Source organism: Pseudoliparis swirei, chromosome 1 (assembly GCF_029220125.1).
Source record: "Pseudoliparis swirei isolate HS2019 ecotype Mariana Trench chromosome 1, NWPU_hadal_v1, whole genome shotgun sequence".
Taxonomy (NCBI): domain Eukaryota; kingdom Metazoa; phylum Chordata; class Actinopteri; order Perciformes; family Liparidae; genus Pseudoliparis; species Pseudoliparis swirei.
Window position 1 is genome coordinate 1,177,475 of NC_079388.1, and position 18,818 is coordinate 1,196,292.

The 18,818-nt window shown below is 44.6% G+C and overlaps 1 protein-coding gene across 1 annotated transcript in view; it reads left to right on the plus strand.

The window, feature by feature from the left end:
* Positions 1-18,818, plus strand: part of thsd7aa (thrombospondin, type I, domain containing 7Aa) — a 183,295-nt gene that overhangs the window by 69,460 nt on the left and 95,017 nt on the right. Inside the window, exons 2-4 of the mRNA XM_056420376.1 lie at positions 2,571-3,227; positions 3,528-3,735; positions 12,539-12,787. Of these exons, the coding sequence (XP_056276351.1) occupies positions 2,571-3,227; positions 3,528-3,735; positions 12,539-12,787 (1,114 nt within the window). The remainder of the gene's footprint in view (positions 1-2,570; positions 3,228-3,527; positions 3,736-12,538; positions 12,788-18,818) is intronic.

The window sequence follows — 18,818 nt, forward strand, 5'->3', positions numbered from 1 at the left end:
ATTCTACGCTTGTTAAAATACAGAATATATATATATATATATATGTGACTTTTGGTGCTGTGAAAGCTTTGACACTATTTAAAGAAAAAACAACAGTAATTTACCTTTTTTCCCTGTGAAAGGGTTTTTTTTCAGGTTTTTGGGGAGTTGTTCCTGATCCGATGTGAGGTCAAAGGTCAGGGATGTCATATGTGTACAGATTGTAAAGCCTTCTGAGGCAAATTTCAAATTTTGTGATATCGGGCTATACAAATTATACTGAAACATAGCTGTGCATGATTTTTAAATGTGTCGATGTGGTCAGTGTCCGATGATGGCTGATGGCCGTCTGTGGCATGAGGCGGCGGGGTGTGAATACATGTGTGACATCACTCCTTGTTGGCGCAGTGCCCTTCATGCCTCCCGGCTGCTCTCAGTGGGCGGTAGCCGATGTGGGCCAGCGTGAGTACAAACCATCCTCATTTAGCTTCCTACGCTCACCATCGGTCCGGAGGTAACCGTGTCATTCGGTGGCATGTTCATAGATCACGCCGAACACCTGCGTGGAGCTTAGACAACACGGCCTGCCGAGGAGGTAATAGTTTATGGCTGTAAACATAAACACGCTGGGCCTCTTTAGAGCCCTGGACGTGGATGAATGCTATCTACTTAGCCTTGCAGCGTGTAGCCGTTTCCCCTTTTATCGTTGATCACAACATTAATAACGTTGCTTTTCATCTCTGACCTCTCCATCTCATCTCTGACAGAATATTAAATCTTGCATCAAATGAGCGGTACGCCTCAGGAATCCTATTCCCCTGTGGTTGTGCTCGTGTCCAGCCAATGAAGCTAATGGCAGCTGGTCCGAGATGCCAGGTCGGTGACGGCAGCTGCCTCTTGTGTCCGGGGCAGTTTTCTGCTCCCGCTATCGATTTGTATCGATTCAAAGCTCCAGCGCTGCAGCTGTAAGCTAATTTTGCCTGCTGGTTCTTTTCCGGTGACATTTTCATTGCCGTATCGCAGCTTTATTGAGTGCAACCATAAAGCACTATTTTATGCAGCCTCTGGCTTTATACTTGGAGCACAATGAATTATAGACAGTTAGAGCTGATCTTGTTGTCATGGATACTCTCCCTGGGTGTTCTATGCACACATCGCACTATTAAACAAATTAAGATCGGTTTTGAAGTCTTCTTTCGAGTCACTTACGCTGCGGTCGGCAGGTTTGGTCGATCCATCACTTCCAATGGATTCCTTCAACGGGTTGACAGACATTCAGGATCAGGATGGACGAGGTCTGGACGAGGTCTGAATGAGGTCTTGACAAGGTATTGACGAGGTTTGGGCGAGGTCTGGACTAGGTCTGGACGAGATCTTGACGAGGTCTGGTTGAGGTCTGGATGAGGTCGTGACGAGGTCCGGATGAGGTCCGGACGAGGTCTGGACTAGGTCTGGATGAGGTCTGCTGACTTTGCCGATCCTCTGACTTTTTCCTCTTGCGCCACCATTAGGTTGATATTCTTTGTTTCGATTGAAATACTTTGACAACTATTCAAAATATTGACATGGAATTTGGTGAAGATATTAAAGGTTCCCCAAAAATGTATTATACTGACTATCTATCAATCTATCTATCTATTTATCTATCTATCTATCCATCCATACATCTATCTATGTATCTATGCATGTACCTATCTATTTATCTATCTACCTATCTATCTATGTATGTATCTATCTATCTATGTATCTATCTATCTATGTATCTATTTATCCATCTATCTATCTATCTATTTTCAGTCTTTTCAGTGAATGGTGCTATAGGTCATTTATGTTTTATTTGTGAGTGTGTAATTATATAACAGATACAATTTTTCAATGACAGAAGAATTATTGTGTTGTCTTAGAATAGAAAACTGCGAAATCCTTATTTAGTGATCATGGGAAGACCTCATGATTGATGCTCTGCTGACTCTGGGCCTCCGCCGGTTCCCAGCATCGTAACATCAGACATGGCTGATGATAGCAAAGGCCATTCATCATATCAGTTCATTTTGATGCTGTATTGATCGAGTCTTTAGCTACCCTGGCTCTGCAGCCTGACAGGGCTTTGTGTCGAGAGTCAATGTTTACTTAGAACCATAATTGCATTCTCATAAATCCAGTGCAAGTGAAATCACAGTATTGCACGACAAAGCACTTCGGCCAAAGAGAAAGGCCGTCATGTTGTCTTTAATAGCACTTCAGGACTACACGTTTTACTAAATCTTGCTTTCGATTGGGCTCTTTTCCCCTGTTAAAAATAGTTCAGATGGATTGATTAGAACTTACTGTTCCAGGCTCTTGCCTACGGTATCATGGGGACATCTCTGGCACAAAGTCCGGCAGGAACACCAGCAGTCAGCTGATCAGACCGGTTGACCCTGCTTATCTGAACCACGCTATTTGCATGTGGACCTGAACGTGTTGGTTTACCTTTGTCTTCTCTCTTGAAGGTGTTTGGCTAATGTGGGCGTTTCGATGTCCGATTGTCTTACAAGCCATGTTGTAATACCCGTTGACCTGTCCTTGACTTCTCTTTTGTCTTCTTCCAGGTCCGTGGGGCCGTTGCATGGGCAGTGAGTGTGGCCCCGGCGGCAGCCAGAGCCGGGCGGTATGGTGTGCCCACTCCGAAGGCTGGACCACCCTGCACACCAACTGCGACCAGGCAGAGCGGCCCGACAACCAGCAGAGCTGCTTCCGAGTGTGCGACTGGCACAAAGACCAGTACGACTGGCAGCTCGGGGCCTGGAACCAGTGTGTCTCGGTGGCGATGCGCAGCGCGGGGGTCCAGCGCCCCGCCGTGTGCACCCGGGGGGAACAGGGCATCCAGACCCGCGAGGTGGGCTGCGTCCAGAAAGCGGAAGGCGAGCCAGCAGAAGACGCAATCTGCGAATACTTTGAGCCAAAGCCACGCCTGGAGCAGGCCTGTCTCATCCCCTGTCCCCGGGACTGCGTGGTATCCGAGTTCAGCCTCTGGACTCACTGCTCTAGAACCTGCGGGATGGGCTTACAGAACCGGATCCGCTTTGTTCTGGCTCCGCCACTGTTTGGAGGGGCGTTCTGTCCAAACTTGACTGAGTTTCAGACGTGCCAGCCAGGACTGTGTGAGGGAAAGGAGAGCCTTCACAGCCTCAGGGTGGGGCCATGGGGGCCCTGCTTGGTCCCAATGCCAAGGAAAGCCAGACAAGCTGACAAACCGCCGAGAGGTAGTGACGAGCCATCCAAGGAAACTGATAAACGTTCCAAAGAGGGGGAGAAAACGTCCAGAGAAAGCGAAAAAACGTCAAAAGGGGGAGACAAACCGTCCAGAGAGGGTCTCAAAGTGTCCGGTGAGGTCGACAGACCGAGCAGAGAGGGGGACAAGAGGTCCAGAGAGGGAGACAAACCGTCCAGAGATGGACCCAAACCATCCAGACCCAACAGGAAACTGGGCAGGGAAAACAGGAAACCGGACAGGCCATCCCGACAGGCGGACAGACCCAAACGACAGAAGAAGGGTAAAAACAAAGAGAAGAAAGAGAAAATGAGGGAGAAGGTCCGGGAGAGGTTAAGGGAGAGGGGTAAGGTGAAGGACCCCGAGACCAGAGAACTCATCAAGAAGAAGAGGAACAAAAACCGTCAGAACCGGCCCGGTGGAAAGTTCTGGGACCTGCAGGTCGGCTACCAGACCAGAGAAGTGACCTGTGTTCATAAGAGTGGACACGTGGAAGCGCTCGGGTAAGAACGACTCCGCTGTGGTTCCTCGTATGTCGTCTCTACAATGATGTGTTTCTGTCCCATACCTCTGTGTGACTCTTTCTCTAGGGGCTAGTTTACTTTATAAATAAGACTAGAATAAAGTCTACATCCTGTAATCAGTCAGAGGATTCGATGCCAGGTCAGAGTTATGATTTGGTATTTTAGGGATTTTGTTTCCTCTTCATGCCAACATTTGCAATTGTAATCAGGACATTTCGTTGATCGTCTTCAGATGATCACAAACATCCTTTGAGTGTGGCTAGACATGTATTTACTACCTTTCAGTGAACATATTTATTACAGCCCCTTTAAACCGCCACACAGGAAGTCTGTTCTTAATGGACCAGAAGTACTGAGTCCTCTATGTAGTTTGTCAAAAAGTAAATAAGTGGTGGTCCTTGGTTTCTAAATCACAGTTTCATCTCTGTTCATTTTTTACAGTCTTTCCTTAAACATACCTAGGTGCCACGGTGGGGTGAGGGTTTAATTTAATTGAATTCCATTTAGTTTGTTCCCAATAAATCAAACATTTGAAATGTGCCTCAAAGGGCTTTACAATTGTTTCTAGTTGGGCATCTTTGCTGCACGTTATTTTTGTCATCTTTCTATTAGATTTGGATTTATATCTGACCCATAACATAGTTACCATGCACAGATGGGGAAAAAATAGTTATTTTAGAATTGTTATAAATTAAATTATATGCCACTCAATCAAAATGGACACGAAAAAATGTACAATGTTTTCTAACTGACTTTTTATTTTATTTTAAATCATAGATAGTATTCTGAAAAAGAGAGACAGTGATATATATATATATATATGTATATATATACATATATATATATATGTATATATATATAATAAATATATTTTATTTTAAATCTGAGATAATATAATGAAAGAGGGAGACAATAATATATATATATATATATTTCTATATATATATATATTCATATATATATACATATATATATGTATATATATTCATATATGTAAATATATATAAATATAAATATATATATATATATATATATAATCTGTCCATGTCATTGCCCTTTGAAGAGCTCTCACTGTGAAGCTTGTTGACATGTTATCACAGGGAGGGATGTGGCTTGTTGGTTGTTCACCGGCAGAGCCTCGTGAGCCTTGCCGCTGCAGGGCTTCACATGTCAGTTCTCATAACACTCCGTTAAACCTTGAAAGCCTTCACTTTGTTTCTTTGTTTTTTTTGACTCAGGGCTAATTGAGATTATTCCAACTGTTCCATGAGTTTCATTAGTTGTTAACGGTAACCATGAATAATGTATAATCCCACAATGCTCGTCACCAGAATGGCTGCTTACATTGGTCATTGTTGAAGATCACTTCATATATTCCTCAATACATACAGCTCCTCCCGCCTCCATCATGTGTCTCAATACATGTTTCTCTTGAGCTAGGTCAATGTCCATGCGAGGCCTGAGAGCCTCCTCCTTTGTGAGGAGACGGATGGCCTCATTCTGTCGGGCTCTAATAGAGGCCACTGAGCAGCGGCCACTCCGTCTCCAGGAAGTCAGGCGCTCGTGTTACATTTGCTTTCAGCGCGGGGAGAAGGTCAGAATCCATAACACATCCCAACTTCAAGCAAACGCCACTCGCCGTGTTCCAGCCTTCATGTAGCATATCGTTTGAAATATATATATATATACAGGACTGTCTCAGAAAATTAGAATATTGTGATGAAGTTCTTTATTTTCTGTAATGCAATTCAAAAAACAAAAATGTCATGCATTCTGGATTCATTACAAATCAACTGAAATATTGCAAGCCTTTTATTCTTTTAATATTTAATATTTTTTTAATTGCATTACAGAAAATAAAGAACTTTATCACAATATTCTAATTTTCTGAGACAGTCCTGTATATAAATACTTATTTATGCAAAAGATAAATCACATACATATTACGCTACACGTACCTAGTGGTAGGAGTAGAGAGTGTCATGTGTTCCAGCCTACAGCATATATATCGTAATAGTACACATAGGATTGATATGCACTTACATATATATATATATATAAATATATTAATTCATATATATATATATATATAAATATATTAATACATATATATATATATTTATCCAAAAGATAACCACATATACATATCTGTACGTGGACCCTGCTCTATTCGTTTATAGTATGTCATGTTCCAACCTACACGTACAATATAGTATTAGCATGACATACATAGGATTGATATGCACTTACACACACACACACACACTCACACATATATATTTATACTTATTTATCTAAAAGATAACCACATACTTACATGGACCCTGCTCTAGTGGAGTAGAGTATGTCGCGGGATGTACAGATGGCTAAAAGCTTGAAAGAGGCTTACTTGATATGTGATGATCATATGAATGTTGACTCAGAGTCCAGCTTATTTACAGTTGGAGTCATCACTGATCTCACATCTGATCCGGTGGCTGAAGAGCTAAGTATCTCTAATCGTCCATGCTTTAAAATGATTATATTAGAAAAGACATTCTCTCTCTTTTCTTTCTCCTGTTCTATCAGAAAATGAGTTTGACAAGTCAGATTTGACATGAGCCATTTACTTATGTGGTTGTTTTTGTGGCATTAACAGAATAGCCCGGACGTACGGTCAAAATATGAGAAAATTAACTTCATATTTGACCGAAATGTCCCCTCAACAACTGGAATATTCTTTCTCAGCAGGACGGATCAATATATTTATGTGTTTTACAGTCAAACTGCACCACGCTGTTGACTGACGAAAATATGAAATGCACAATATTATCCACAGTGATTTTCAAAGGATCAAAACCATAGTGGGCAGCTTTGACGATCAATTCACAGCATTAATACGGCAAAAACCTTCTGATACGTAGAGACATGAAACAACTGAAGGTAATCTGTGAACATGAACACAGTCACTAGAGCAGTTACATAAGCGCGTAATAACCAAAAATACTAGTATCATATGTATGAGCATCATATATAAGGTAAATACAATTGGTCCAAGCACAGAACCTTGTGGAACTCCGTGACTAACGTTGGTGGTTATAGAGGCGTCATCGTTTACAAATACAAACTGAGATCGATCTGATAAATAGGATTTAAACCAACTTAGTGCCGTGCCTGAAATGCCAATCGACTGCTCCAGTCTCTGTAATAGGATGTCATGGTCAATGGTGTTGAATGCAGCACTAAGGTCTAACAAGACCAGTACAGAGATGAGTCCTCTATCAGCACTAAGGTCTAACAAGACCAGTACAGAGATGGGTCCTTTATCAGCACTAAGTTCGAACAAGACCAGTACAGAGATGAGTCCTCTATCAGCACTAAGGTCGAACAAGACCAGTACAGAGATGAGTCCTCTATCAGCACTAAGGTCTAACAAGACCAGTACAGAGATGAGTCCTCTATCAGGACTAAGGTCTAACAAGACCAGTACAGAGATGAGTCCTCTATCGGCACTAAGGTCTAACAAGACCAGTACAGAGATGAGTCCTCTATCAGCACTAAGGTCTAACAAGACCAGTACAGAGATGAGTCCTCTATCAGCACTAAGGTCTAACAAGACCAGTACAGAGATGAGTCCTCTATCGGCACTAAGGTCTAACAAGACCAGTACAGAGATGAGTCCTCTATCAGCACTAAGGTCTAACAAGACCAGTACAGAGATGAGTCCTCTATCGGCACTAAGGTCTAACAAGACCAGTACAGAGATGAGTCCTCTATCAGCACTAAGGTCCAACAAGACCAGTACAGAGATGAGTCCTCTATCAGCACTACGGTCTAAAGAGACCAGTACAGAGATGAGTCCTTTATCAGCACTAAGGTCTAACAAGACCAGTACAGAGATGAGTCCTCTATCAGCACTACGGTCTAACAAGACCAGTACAGAGATGAGTCCTTTATCAGCACTAAGGTCTAACAAGACCAGTACAGAGATGAGTCCTCTATCAGGACTAAGGTCTAACAAGACCAGTACAGAGATGAGTCCTCTATCAGGACTAAGGTCTAACAAGACCAGTACAGAGATGAGTCCTCTATCAGGACTAAGGTCTAACAAGACCAGTACAGAGATGAGTCCTTTATCAGCACTAAGGTCTAACAAGACCAGGACAGAGATGAGTCCTCTATCGGCACTAAGGTCTAACAAGACCAGTACAGAGATGAGTCCTTTATCAGCACTAAGGTCTAACAAGACCAGGACAGAGATGAGTCCTTTATCTGCACTAAGGTCTAACAAGACCAGGACAGAGATGAGTCCTCTATCGGCACTAAGGTCTAACAAGACCAGTACAGAGATGAGTCCTCTATCAGCACTAAGGTCTAACAAGACCAGTACAGAGATGAGTCCTCTATCAGCACTAAGGTCTAACAAGACCAGTACAGAGATGAGTCCTTTATCAGCACTAAGGTCTAACAAGACCAGTACAGAGATGAGTCCTTTATCAGCACTAAGGTCTAACAAGACCAGGACAGAGATGAGTCCTCTATCGGCACTAAGGTCTAACTAGACCAGTACAGAGATGAGTCCTCTATCAGCACTAAGGTCCAACAAGACCAGTACAGAGATGAGTCCTCTATCAGCACTAAGGTCTAACAAGACCAGTACAGAGATGAGTCCTTTATCTGATGCAATTAGGAGGTAATTTGTCATTTTTTCCAGTGCTATTACCAGTTTATGCTATTTTTGGAATAACAAACAGATTCTGGTGCTCCATAAAAAAACTAATTCAAAAGTAGTACAGATGGAAACTAGAACGGGCACTCGGTAGATCGCATATCACACGATTGGGCATTGAATTATGAACATGTTGGCATTAGTTGCATGCCAATTGGATACAAATTGACCGTGCTATGGTAAAAATAAGATTTGGACCTTTTCATGACCTTGACGTTGACCTTTGACCCGATCAATCCCAAAATCTAATCAAATGGTCCCCGGATAATAACCAATCATCCCACCAAATTTCATGTGATTCAAAGAAGATTTTGACCTTTTCATGATCTTGGCCTTGACCTTTGACCCGATCGATCCCAAAATCAAATCAAATGGTCCCCTGATAATACCCAATCATCCCACCAAATTTTATGCGATTCGGTTCAATACCTTTTGACTTATGCGAATAACACGCCCGCACGCATACAAATACACAGCGATCAAAACATAACCTTCCGTATTTTCAATGCGAAGGTAAAAAAGAAAAAAACATAGTTTTATAAAAAGCTTCAGAAAGCTTCCAGAGGTTCAGAGAAGTTGAGACTCAGAGGTTCAGAGAACCAGAGGCAGGAAGCGGTGTCATTATCCCACATATCAGCCTCTACTAAACACACACACAGAAACACAAGTGTCTTTCAACTCCCGGCCGGCCCGTCATCAGACAGAAGACGTGGTGCTGGAACCACGGAGAACAAACTGTTTGTGTTGGTAATGAACAACATTCATCACCGGGGCTGTTCGGACAAAGGAACGCTGCAGGATGCTCAGTAGCGTCTCCCCAGTCACACATCGCTGTAATCCATAAACTACTGACACTAATTATACGGTTCTTATAATCCACACTACACATGTTACTGGATTTTAACAGACAGGCAAATGCTGCTAGTGTCTTATATTATATCTTCATCTCCTGCTGTCTGTGGACGCCGTGATGTCACTATGATGTTATAATAGGAACATAGGAGGGGATTATAGAGTTCTTACCCAGAGTCACATGCTTATTTGCGTATATAAATGTAATCCTCAAGACTTTTATTGCATCATTGATACCTTCAACAGCCACCCAATATGTTTGTATTCTGTAATTACCTTTTTATAAAGTATGTTTTATTGTGTTTAGACTGTATAGCAATGAAAAAGAGATTCAATGATCTACAAATAACAAGTTGACTTAGTCACCAAATCGATTGATTTGTAGATTAATAGTTTTTAAACTTGAAATGATGGAATTTGAGCTGCAGCCATCTTGTTTTTTTGCAACCAGAGGTGACCGAGAGGTTGGAGCTAAAGCAAAATTTTTAGGGGGAGCGAAACATTACAAAGTACTGTAGAAAAAACACCCTGTAAGAGAGAGTCGAAAACACACTCAGAAGGGCCTATCTGTTTCTAAATGGACCGTTATTTACTGAGAAGTTCCTAAATGATTCAAAACCCATCTTTACAATGTCTACTGAGCTCTACTGAATGAGTATGTGGGCCACAGTAGGGTCATTTCCTCAGATACTTCTAGATAGTCTTTTTGCAACCAAGGGTTGCTGTGGCTTAATGGTAGAGTAGGGTCCCTTCAGGGTCCCATCAGGGTCCCATCAGGGTCCCATCAGGGTCCCTTCAGGGTTCCATCAGGGTCCCATCAGGGTCCCTTCAGGGTCCCATCAGGGTCCCTTCAGGGTTCCATCAGGGTTCCATCAGGGTCCCTTCAGGGTTCCATCAGGGTTCCATCAGGGTCCCATCAGGGTCCCTTCAGGGTTCCATCAGGGTCCCATCAGGGTCCCTTCAGGGTCCCATCAGGGTCCCATCAGGATTCCATCAGGGTCCCTTCAGGGTTCCATCAGGGTCCCTTCAGGGTCCCATCAGAGTCCCATCAGGGTCCAATCAGGGTTCCATCAGGGTTCCATCTGTGTTCCATCGGTGTCCCATCAGTGTTCCATCAGTGTCTATCAGAGTCCCATCAGGGTCCCTTCAGGGTTCCATCAGGGTCCCTTCAGGGTCCCATCAGGGTTCCATCAGGGTCCCTTCAGGGTCCCATCAGAGTCCCATCAGGGTCCAATCAGGGTTCCATCAGGGTTCCATCTGTGTTCCATCGGTGTCCCATCAGTGTTCCATCAGTGTTCTATCAGTGTCCCATCAGGGTCCCTTCAGGGTTCCATCAGGGTTCCATCAGGGTCCCTTCAGGGTTCCATCAGGGTCCCATCAGGGTCCCTTCAGGGTTCCATCAGGGTCCCATCAGGGTCCCTTCAGGGTTCCATCAGGGTTCCATCGGGGTCCCATCAGGGTTCCATCAGGGTCCCTTCAGGGTCCCATCAGAGTCCCATCAGGGTCCAATCAGGGTTCCATCAGGGTTCCATCTGTGTTCCATCGGTGTCCCATCAGTGTTCCATCAGTGTCTATCAGGGTCCCATCAGGGTCCCTTCAGGGTTCCATCAGGGTTCCATCAGTGTTCCACCGGTGTCCCATCAGTGTTCTATCAGTGTCCCATCAGGGTCCCATCAGGGTCCCTTCAGGGTTCCATCAGGGTTCCATCAGTGTTCCACCGGTGTCCCATCAGTGTTCTATCAGTGTCCCATCAGTGTTCCATCAGTGTCTATCAGGGATCCATCAGGGTTCTATCAGGATTCCATCAGGGTTCCATCAGTGTTCCATCAGTGTTCCATCAGAGTTCCATCAGGGTTCCATCAGTGTCCCATCAGTGTCCCATTAGGGTTCCATCAGGCGGTTCGATTCCCCGGCTCCGTTAGTCCATGCCGACGTGTCCTCGGGCAAGACACTTACCCCCCATGATGCTCTTTAGGTGTGTCTGCGGTGTGTGAATGTGAGTTACTCCTGATGGGCGGTCGCACCTTGATACCTTGGTGGTAGCCATCAGTGTGTGAATGGGTGAATGATGACGAGTCGTGTTAAAGCAGTGGTCAGAAGACTAGAACAGCAAAGGACATTCACATTTACAAATGCCATCACTAATTAAATAATATCAGATGTCCAATATTTCTGTCAGACAACATTGTTGATCGACATATTGATACCGCAATGGAGTCAATCCTAGCATATTCTAATGGATCAGTATTGACCCATACGAAGCCTCAATGCCTGTGTAATGGCAGTGGGGCTCTACCGCGTCAGCACCTTGTTGCATAGCCAACGGGAAATTAGAGAGAGCCCTCTGTGTGTGGAACTCTGGATTTTAATGCTGAGGTTGACCAAATGTTTGCTTAGCTCCAATGCTTCCAATCATTAGCATATGCTGGTGTTGGTGGTGTAATGGTGGGGCTATTTAGTTAGTAGCCATTGAGCGTGGTGTAGCTCCTGCCCATGTCCATCCCTCTATGACCACAGCGTACCATCTTCTGATGGCTACTTCCAGCAGGATAATGCCCCATGTCACGAAGCTCCAATCATCTCAAACCGGGTTCTTGAGCATGCCAATGAGTTCACTGGGCTCCAATGGCCTCCACACTCACCAGATCTCAACCCTATAGAGCACCTTTGGGATGTGGTGCAACGGGAGATTCACATTAATGGATAAGCAGCCCACAAATCTGCCATCATGTCAATATGGACCAAAATCTTGGAGGAATGTTTCCGACACCTTGTTGAATCTATGCTGCTAAGAATTAAGGCAATTCTGAAGGCAAAAGGGGGTCCAACCAGGTCGTAGCAAGGTGTAAATTGCAAAGGGGGCGGGTTGTGTATATCATTAATATTCTTAAGAAGCTATACATGTATGCACATCAACCAGGACGATGACTTAAACCTCCTGTTGTAGAAGTCCTATGGTGTGAATGTGCAGCAGGTGTTTGCTGACACAGTGCTGACACTGTTCCCCTTTTCTTCTGGGGGGCTAGCACTGTGATGTGGTAGCTAGCACGGTCTCCTCACAGCAGGAGGGGCCAGTCTTCAGTGTCAATGTGGGTTTTCTCCGAGTTAGGAGACTTTGGTTTATGACCTTTAGGTGTGTGACTCCGCCCTGCGACAGCCTGGCTGAATGTCAAGGCCGACGCCACTATAGAGTATTTATTCATTTTGTTTTCTCCTCTCCAGCTTGTGCTCTCAGGAGTCGTTGCTGGTCACCTTCCAGGCCTGCGTCATGACCAAAGACTGCGACGTGACTGATTGGTCTGAATGGTCGACTTGCTCCAAGGAGTGCTACGACCCCAACGGGCCCAAGGGGGAGCGCATCCGCACCAAGAAAGTAAGCCAGTTTCCGATCAATGGCGGAGCCGATTGTCCAGAGCTGGAGGAGAAGGAGCCCTGCAGCCCCCAGGGGGACGGAGTGCCGCCCTGCATCGTGTAAGTACCCCACGAGGAGGGAAGGTCCAGTGTTGCTGGTTTGAAACCACAGAACAGTCTCATGGTAACTGGGTTCAACTTGGACCTTCCTTTACTTTTAACACATTAAATATTGATCCATGCTAACTGTGTGGCTCCAGACATCTAGGCCAACTATTCAGTGATGAACAATGTGTGGTTCACACAAAACAGAAAGAAAAACTTTCAAAAAAATGGTGAAGAACCTTTCAGCAGAGCAACAGGAGGATCCCTCTCCAGAATGGACAGAACAATAGATGTCATGTGACCAGATGAACAATAGATGTCATGTGACCAGATGAACAATAGATGTCATGTGACCAGATGATCAATAGATGTCATGTGACCAGATGAACAATAGATGTCATGTGACCAGATGAACAATAGATGACATGTGACCAGATGAACAATAGATGTCATGTGACCAGGTGAACAATAGATGACATGTGACCAGATGAACAATAGATGTCATGTGACCAGATGAACAATAGATGTCATGTGACCAGATGAACAATAGATGACATGTGACCAGATGAACAATAGATGTCATGTGACCAGATGAACAATAGATGTCATGTGACCAGATGAACAATGGATGTCATGTGACCAGATGAACAATAGATGTCATGTGACCTGATGAACAATAGATGTCATGTGACCAGATGAACAGAGTTACAGAGTTACATAAACACATTCAATGAATATGACAGAAACTATGAATAATAAGTAGCAGGCATCCAGACCTCCACAGTCCAAGAAACAGAAGGAGGTAGAGATGTTAGGGCAGGGGGGGGGGGCATCAGCAGGGCTATGGCAGGAGGTGGGGCCACGGTGGCAAGAGGGCATCGCGAAGAAGGCCGGACGACTGAGGCCAGGTCCTTGAGGCAGGAGGTACAAAGAAGGAGGCGGGGCCATTGGGAAGGAGGCCAGGTCTCGGCCAGAGGCTGGATGCAGGAAGCAGGGGCCAGGAGTCAGGAGGCGAGAGGGCACAAAGACTCAGGGGAAGAAGTAGAGTTAGTAGTGTGCAATGAAGAGAAATGAAGAAGAGAGAGTGTATCCTAGAGGAGAGAGGTGCTCAGTGTATCCTAGAGGAGAGAGGAGCTCAGTGTATCCTAGAGGAGAGAGGTGCTCAATGTATCCTAGAGGAGAGAGGAGCTCAGTGTATCCTAGAGGAGAGAGGAGCTCAGTGTATCCTAGAGGAGAGAGGTGCTCAGTGTATCCTAGAGGAGGGAGGTGCTCAGTGTATCCTAGAGGAGGGAGGTGCTCAGTGTATCCTAGAGGAGAGAGGTGCTCAGTGTCTCCTAGAGGAGAGAGGAGCTCCAGTGTATCCTTGAGGAGAGAGGTGCTCAGTGTATCCTAGAGGAGAGAGGAGCTCCAGTGTATCCTTGAGGAGAGAGGTGCTCAGTGTATCCTAGAGGAGGGAGGTGCTCAGTGTATCCTAGAGGAGAGAGGAGCTCAGTGTCTCCTAGAGGAGAGAGGTGCTCAGTGTATCCTAGAGGAGAGAGGTGCTCAGTGTCTCCTAGAGGAGAGAGGTGCTCAGTGTATCCTAGAGGAGAGAGGAGCTCAGTGTATCCTAGAGGAGAGAGGTGCTCAGTGTCTCCTCGAGGAGAGAGGTGCTCAGTGTATCCTAGAGTAGAGAGGAGCTCAGTGTATCCTAGAGGAGAGAGGTGCTCAGTGTATCCTAGAGGAGAGAGGTGCTCAGTGTCTCCTAGAGGAGAGAGGTGCTCAGTGTATCCTAGAAGAGAGAGGTGCTCAGTGTATCCTAGAGGAGAGAGGAGCTCAGTGTATCCTAGAGGAGAGAGGTGCTCAGTGTATCCTAACGTCCCCCAGCAGCCTCTCAGCCTATAGCAGCATCTCTAGGTCTAGACCAGGTGAACCTGGTTCAGGTCTAACTATAAGACCATCATGAGGAAAGTCTTCAGTCTCCATGAGGGGACTGTGTCTGCCTCCAGGACTGAAGGTGGAGCTGGTTCCATGAAGAGGAGGAGTTTGATACCCGAAGGCTCTGGCTCCTCCTACTTCAGACTCTAGGGACCACAAGTAGCCCCGCATTTAGTGAGGCAGCTCTCTAGTGGGGCAATATGGTACTACAAGCTCTCTAGTGGGGCAATATGGTACTACAAGCTCTCTAGTGGGACAATATGGTACTACAAGCTCTCTAGTGGGGCAATATGGTGCTACAAGCTCTCTAGTGGGGCAATATGGTACTACAAGCTCTCTAGTGGGGCAATATGGTACTACAAGATCCTTAAGATAGGATGGTCCATCACCAATCACCACAAGCCCAGTGCCATAAAACCACATTATATGAGAGAGGAGGCAGAAATATCAATGCAACTCACGGAAAAACAATCTAGATTTCTAAATATCACCACAAGTAAGAGGAACACATGTATTTTTGATGAGGGGCTAAACTGTCCCTTTAACACTTGGTGGAGCATCATCCTCAGTTCAGCCAGTCAATGATATTTTAGTCATGTAGATGTGAGCCATTCACCACTGCAGGTGTTTATTCACTTTATTGATTTAGCCTGTTTGATTATATCTAGTTTATTTATTGATTCATCTTTTCTATGCACAAGAATCTAAAAGTAATTGACTCCATCAGAAGACAGAGGCAGCTACATTTGCTTAATATATCTTTAATTTGAGCATCTGTTACAGTCTTTACTAAAGAGATTACTAATTACATTCTCAGTCACCAAGCAGCGTATCATCGAGTCTATTTAGCATTTCACTTTAGGTTCCTTTACTCCTAGAACTGAATCTGACGGGTCCAGTTTCACGTAATCTCCCTCAGACCCGTACACACGAGACCTTTTAATTGTGTTTTATAGGCAGAGTGAATTAGCTCTCAACACTAAATCAATTCAATTCAATTCAGTTTATTTGTATAGCCCAATTTCACAAATTACAAATTTGTCTCGGAGTGCTTTACAATCTGTACACATAGACATCCCTGCCCCAAAACCTCACATCGGACCAGGAAAAACTCCCAAATAACCCTTCAGGGGAAAAAAGGAAGAAACCTGGAGGAGAGCAACAGAGGAGGATCCCTCTCCTAGGATGGACAGATGCAATAGATGTAATGTGTACAGAAGGACAGATTTAGAGTTAAAATACATTCAATGAATATGACAGAGTGTATGAATAGTTCATAGTAGGCATATTCCACGATGGAGACCTCCACGATCCATCAGGCAGATGGCGGTGGGGAGGAGGAGTGGCGGAGTCTCAACAGGACAGTGGCGTAGTCATGAGCAGGAATTCCACGACCCAGACGATCCATCAGGCAGATGGGATCTATGCCGTCTCATAGGGTCCGATGACCCCATGAGACGAAGTCAAAAGGACTTCCGGGAGAAAGCAGAGTTAGTAACGTGTGATTGAGAGATGAAAATTCATCCTTAAGGAGAGAAAAAGAGGAGATAGGTACTCAGTGCATCCTAAAACGTCCCCGGCAGCTATAAGCCTATAGCAGCATATCAAGGGCTGGACCAGGGCAAACCTGATTCAGCCCTAACTATAAGCTCTGTCAAAGAGGAAGGTCTTAAGTCTACTCTTAAACGAGGTGACTGTGTCTGCCTCCCGGACTGAAATTGGAAGCTGGTTCCATAAAAGAGGAGCTTGATAACTAAAGGCTCTGGCTCCCATTCTACTTTTTAAGACTCTAGGAACTACAAGTAGTCCCGCATTTAGTGAGCGTAGCTCTCTAGTGGGGCAATATGGTACGACAAGCTCCTTAAGATATGATGGAGCATCACCAATCAAGGCTTTGTAGGTTAAGAGAAGAATTTTAAAAGTGATTCTTGATTTTACTGGGAGCCAGTGCAGAGCAGCTAGTGCAGGAGTGATGTGATCTCTTTCTTAGTTTTAGTGTGAACACGAGCTGCAGCATTCTGGATCAACTGGAGGGACCTAAGAGATTTATTAGAGCAGCCTGCTAATAAGGAGTTGCAGTAATCCAGTCTCAAGTAACGAACGTGAACCAATTTTTCTGCATCTTTTGAGACAAGATGTGCCTGATTTTGAAATATTACGTAGATGAAAGAATGCAGTCCTTGAGATTTGCTTTACGTGGAGTTAAAGGACAAGTCCCGATCAAAGATCACGCCAAGATTCTTTACAGTGGTGTTGGATGCCAGGGCAATGCCGTCTACAGAATCCACATCACCAGATAATTGATCTCTGAGGTGCTCAGGGCCGATTAAAATTACTTCGGTTTTGTCTGAGTTTAACATCAAGAAGTTGCAGGTCATCCATGTTTTTATGTCTTTAAGACATGCTTGAATTTTACAGAGTTGGTTGCTCTCCTCTGGTTTTATCGATAAATATAGTTGAGTGTCATCTGCATAACAATGAAAGTTTATGGAGTGTTTCCTGATAATATTGCCCAAAGGAAGCATGTATAAGGTAAATAAAATTGGTCCAAGCACAGAACCTTGTGGAACTCCGTGATTAACGTTGGTGGTTATCGAGGCGTCATCGTTTACAAATACAAACTGAGATCGATCTGATAAATAGGATTTAAACCAAATTAGTGCCGTGCCTGAAATGCCAATCGACTGCTCCAGTCTCTGTAACAGGATGTCATGGTCAATGGTGTCGAATGCAGCACTAAGGTCTAACAAGACCAGGACAGAGAGGAGTCCTTTATCTGCTGCCATTAAGAGGTCATTTGTAATTTTCACCAGTGCCGTCTCGGTGCTGTGGTGTTTTCTAAATCCTGATTGAAATTTCTCAAATAAACTATTATGATGTAGAAAGTCGCACAACTGATTTGTGACCACTTTCTCAAGGATCTTGGAGAGGAAGGGGAGGTTAGAGATCGGTCTGTAGTTAGCCAATACCTCTGGATCCAGAGTGGGCTTCTTCAGGAGAGGTTTAATAACAGCCACCTTGAAGGAGTGTGGTACGTGGCCTGTTAGCAGAGACACATTGATAATATCTAATAGAGAGCCGCCAATTAAAGGCAAAACGTCTTTAAGCAGCCTCGTCGGGATGGGGTCCAAAAGACAGGTAGACGTGTACGAAGTAGAAACCGTTGAAAATAATTGGTCACGGTTGATAGGAGAAAATCCTCCAAATATACACCAGGGCATACAGCGGTTTCAAGGCCATTCCACTTGAGAACAGATTGGCACTGGTTATGGGCAAGAGATTATTAATCTTGTCCCTAATAGTTAAAATCTTTTCATTAAAGAAGTTCATAAAGTCATTACCACTAAGGTTTATAGGAATGCTCGGCTCCACAGAGCTGTGACTCTCTGTCAGCCTGGCTACAGTGCTGAAGAGAAACCTGGGGTTGTTTTATTTTTCTATTATTGATGAGTAATAGGCTGCTCTGGCATTACGGAGGGCCTTCTTATATGTTTGAAGACTATCACGCCAAACTGAGCGGGATGCTTCGAAATTAGTTGAGCCATATGCGTTCAAGCTTTGACGCTTGCTTCAGTTGCGGGTCTGAGGGTTATACCAGGAGCAAACCTCCTCTTCCTCACTGTCTTCTTCTTCAGAGGGCTATCGAGTCCAGTGTCATTCTCAGAGAGCCTATGGCACTGTCAACAAGATGATCAATCTGGGACGGACTAAAGTTAGACCAGGAGTCCTCTGTTATATTGAGACGTGGTATCGAATCAAATACAGAAGGAATCGCTTCTTTAAATTTAGCTACAGCACTGTCAGTTAGACATCTGGTGTAGAAACTTTTGACTAACGGAGTACACTCCGGTAGTATAAATTCAAAAGTTATGAGGTTGTGGTCTGACAGAAGAGGATTCTGTGGGAAGACGTTCAAATGCTCAATGTCAACGCCATAAGTAAGAACAAGATCAAGTCAGTGTCCATCGATTCCTGCCACCCTCAGTGTGACATCCAGCAGGACGAGAGTCAGCAGCGCTGTGTGAGTGTCCCCGTCTGGGCGAGAAGCCCCAAGATGCAACGCTCTCCCAGGGGCCTCGTTGTTTCCTACAGGCGGTGCAGAAGCAGCTGAGAGACAGAGCGGCTCGCTCAT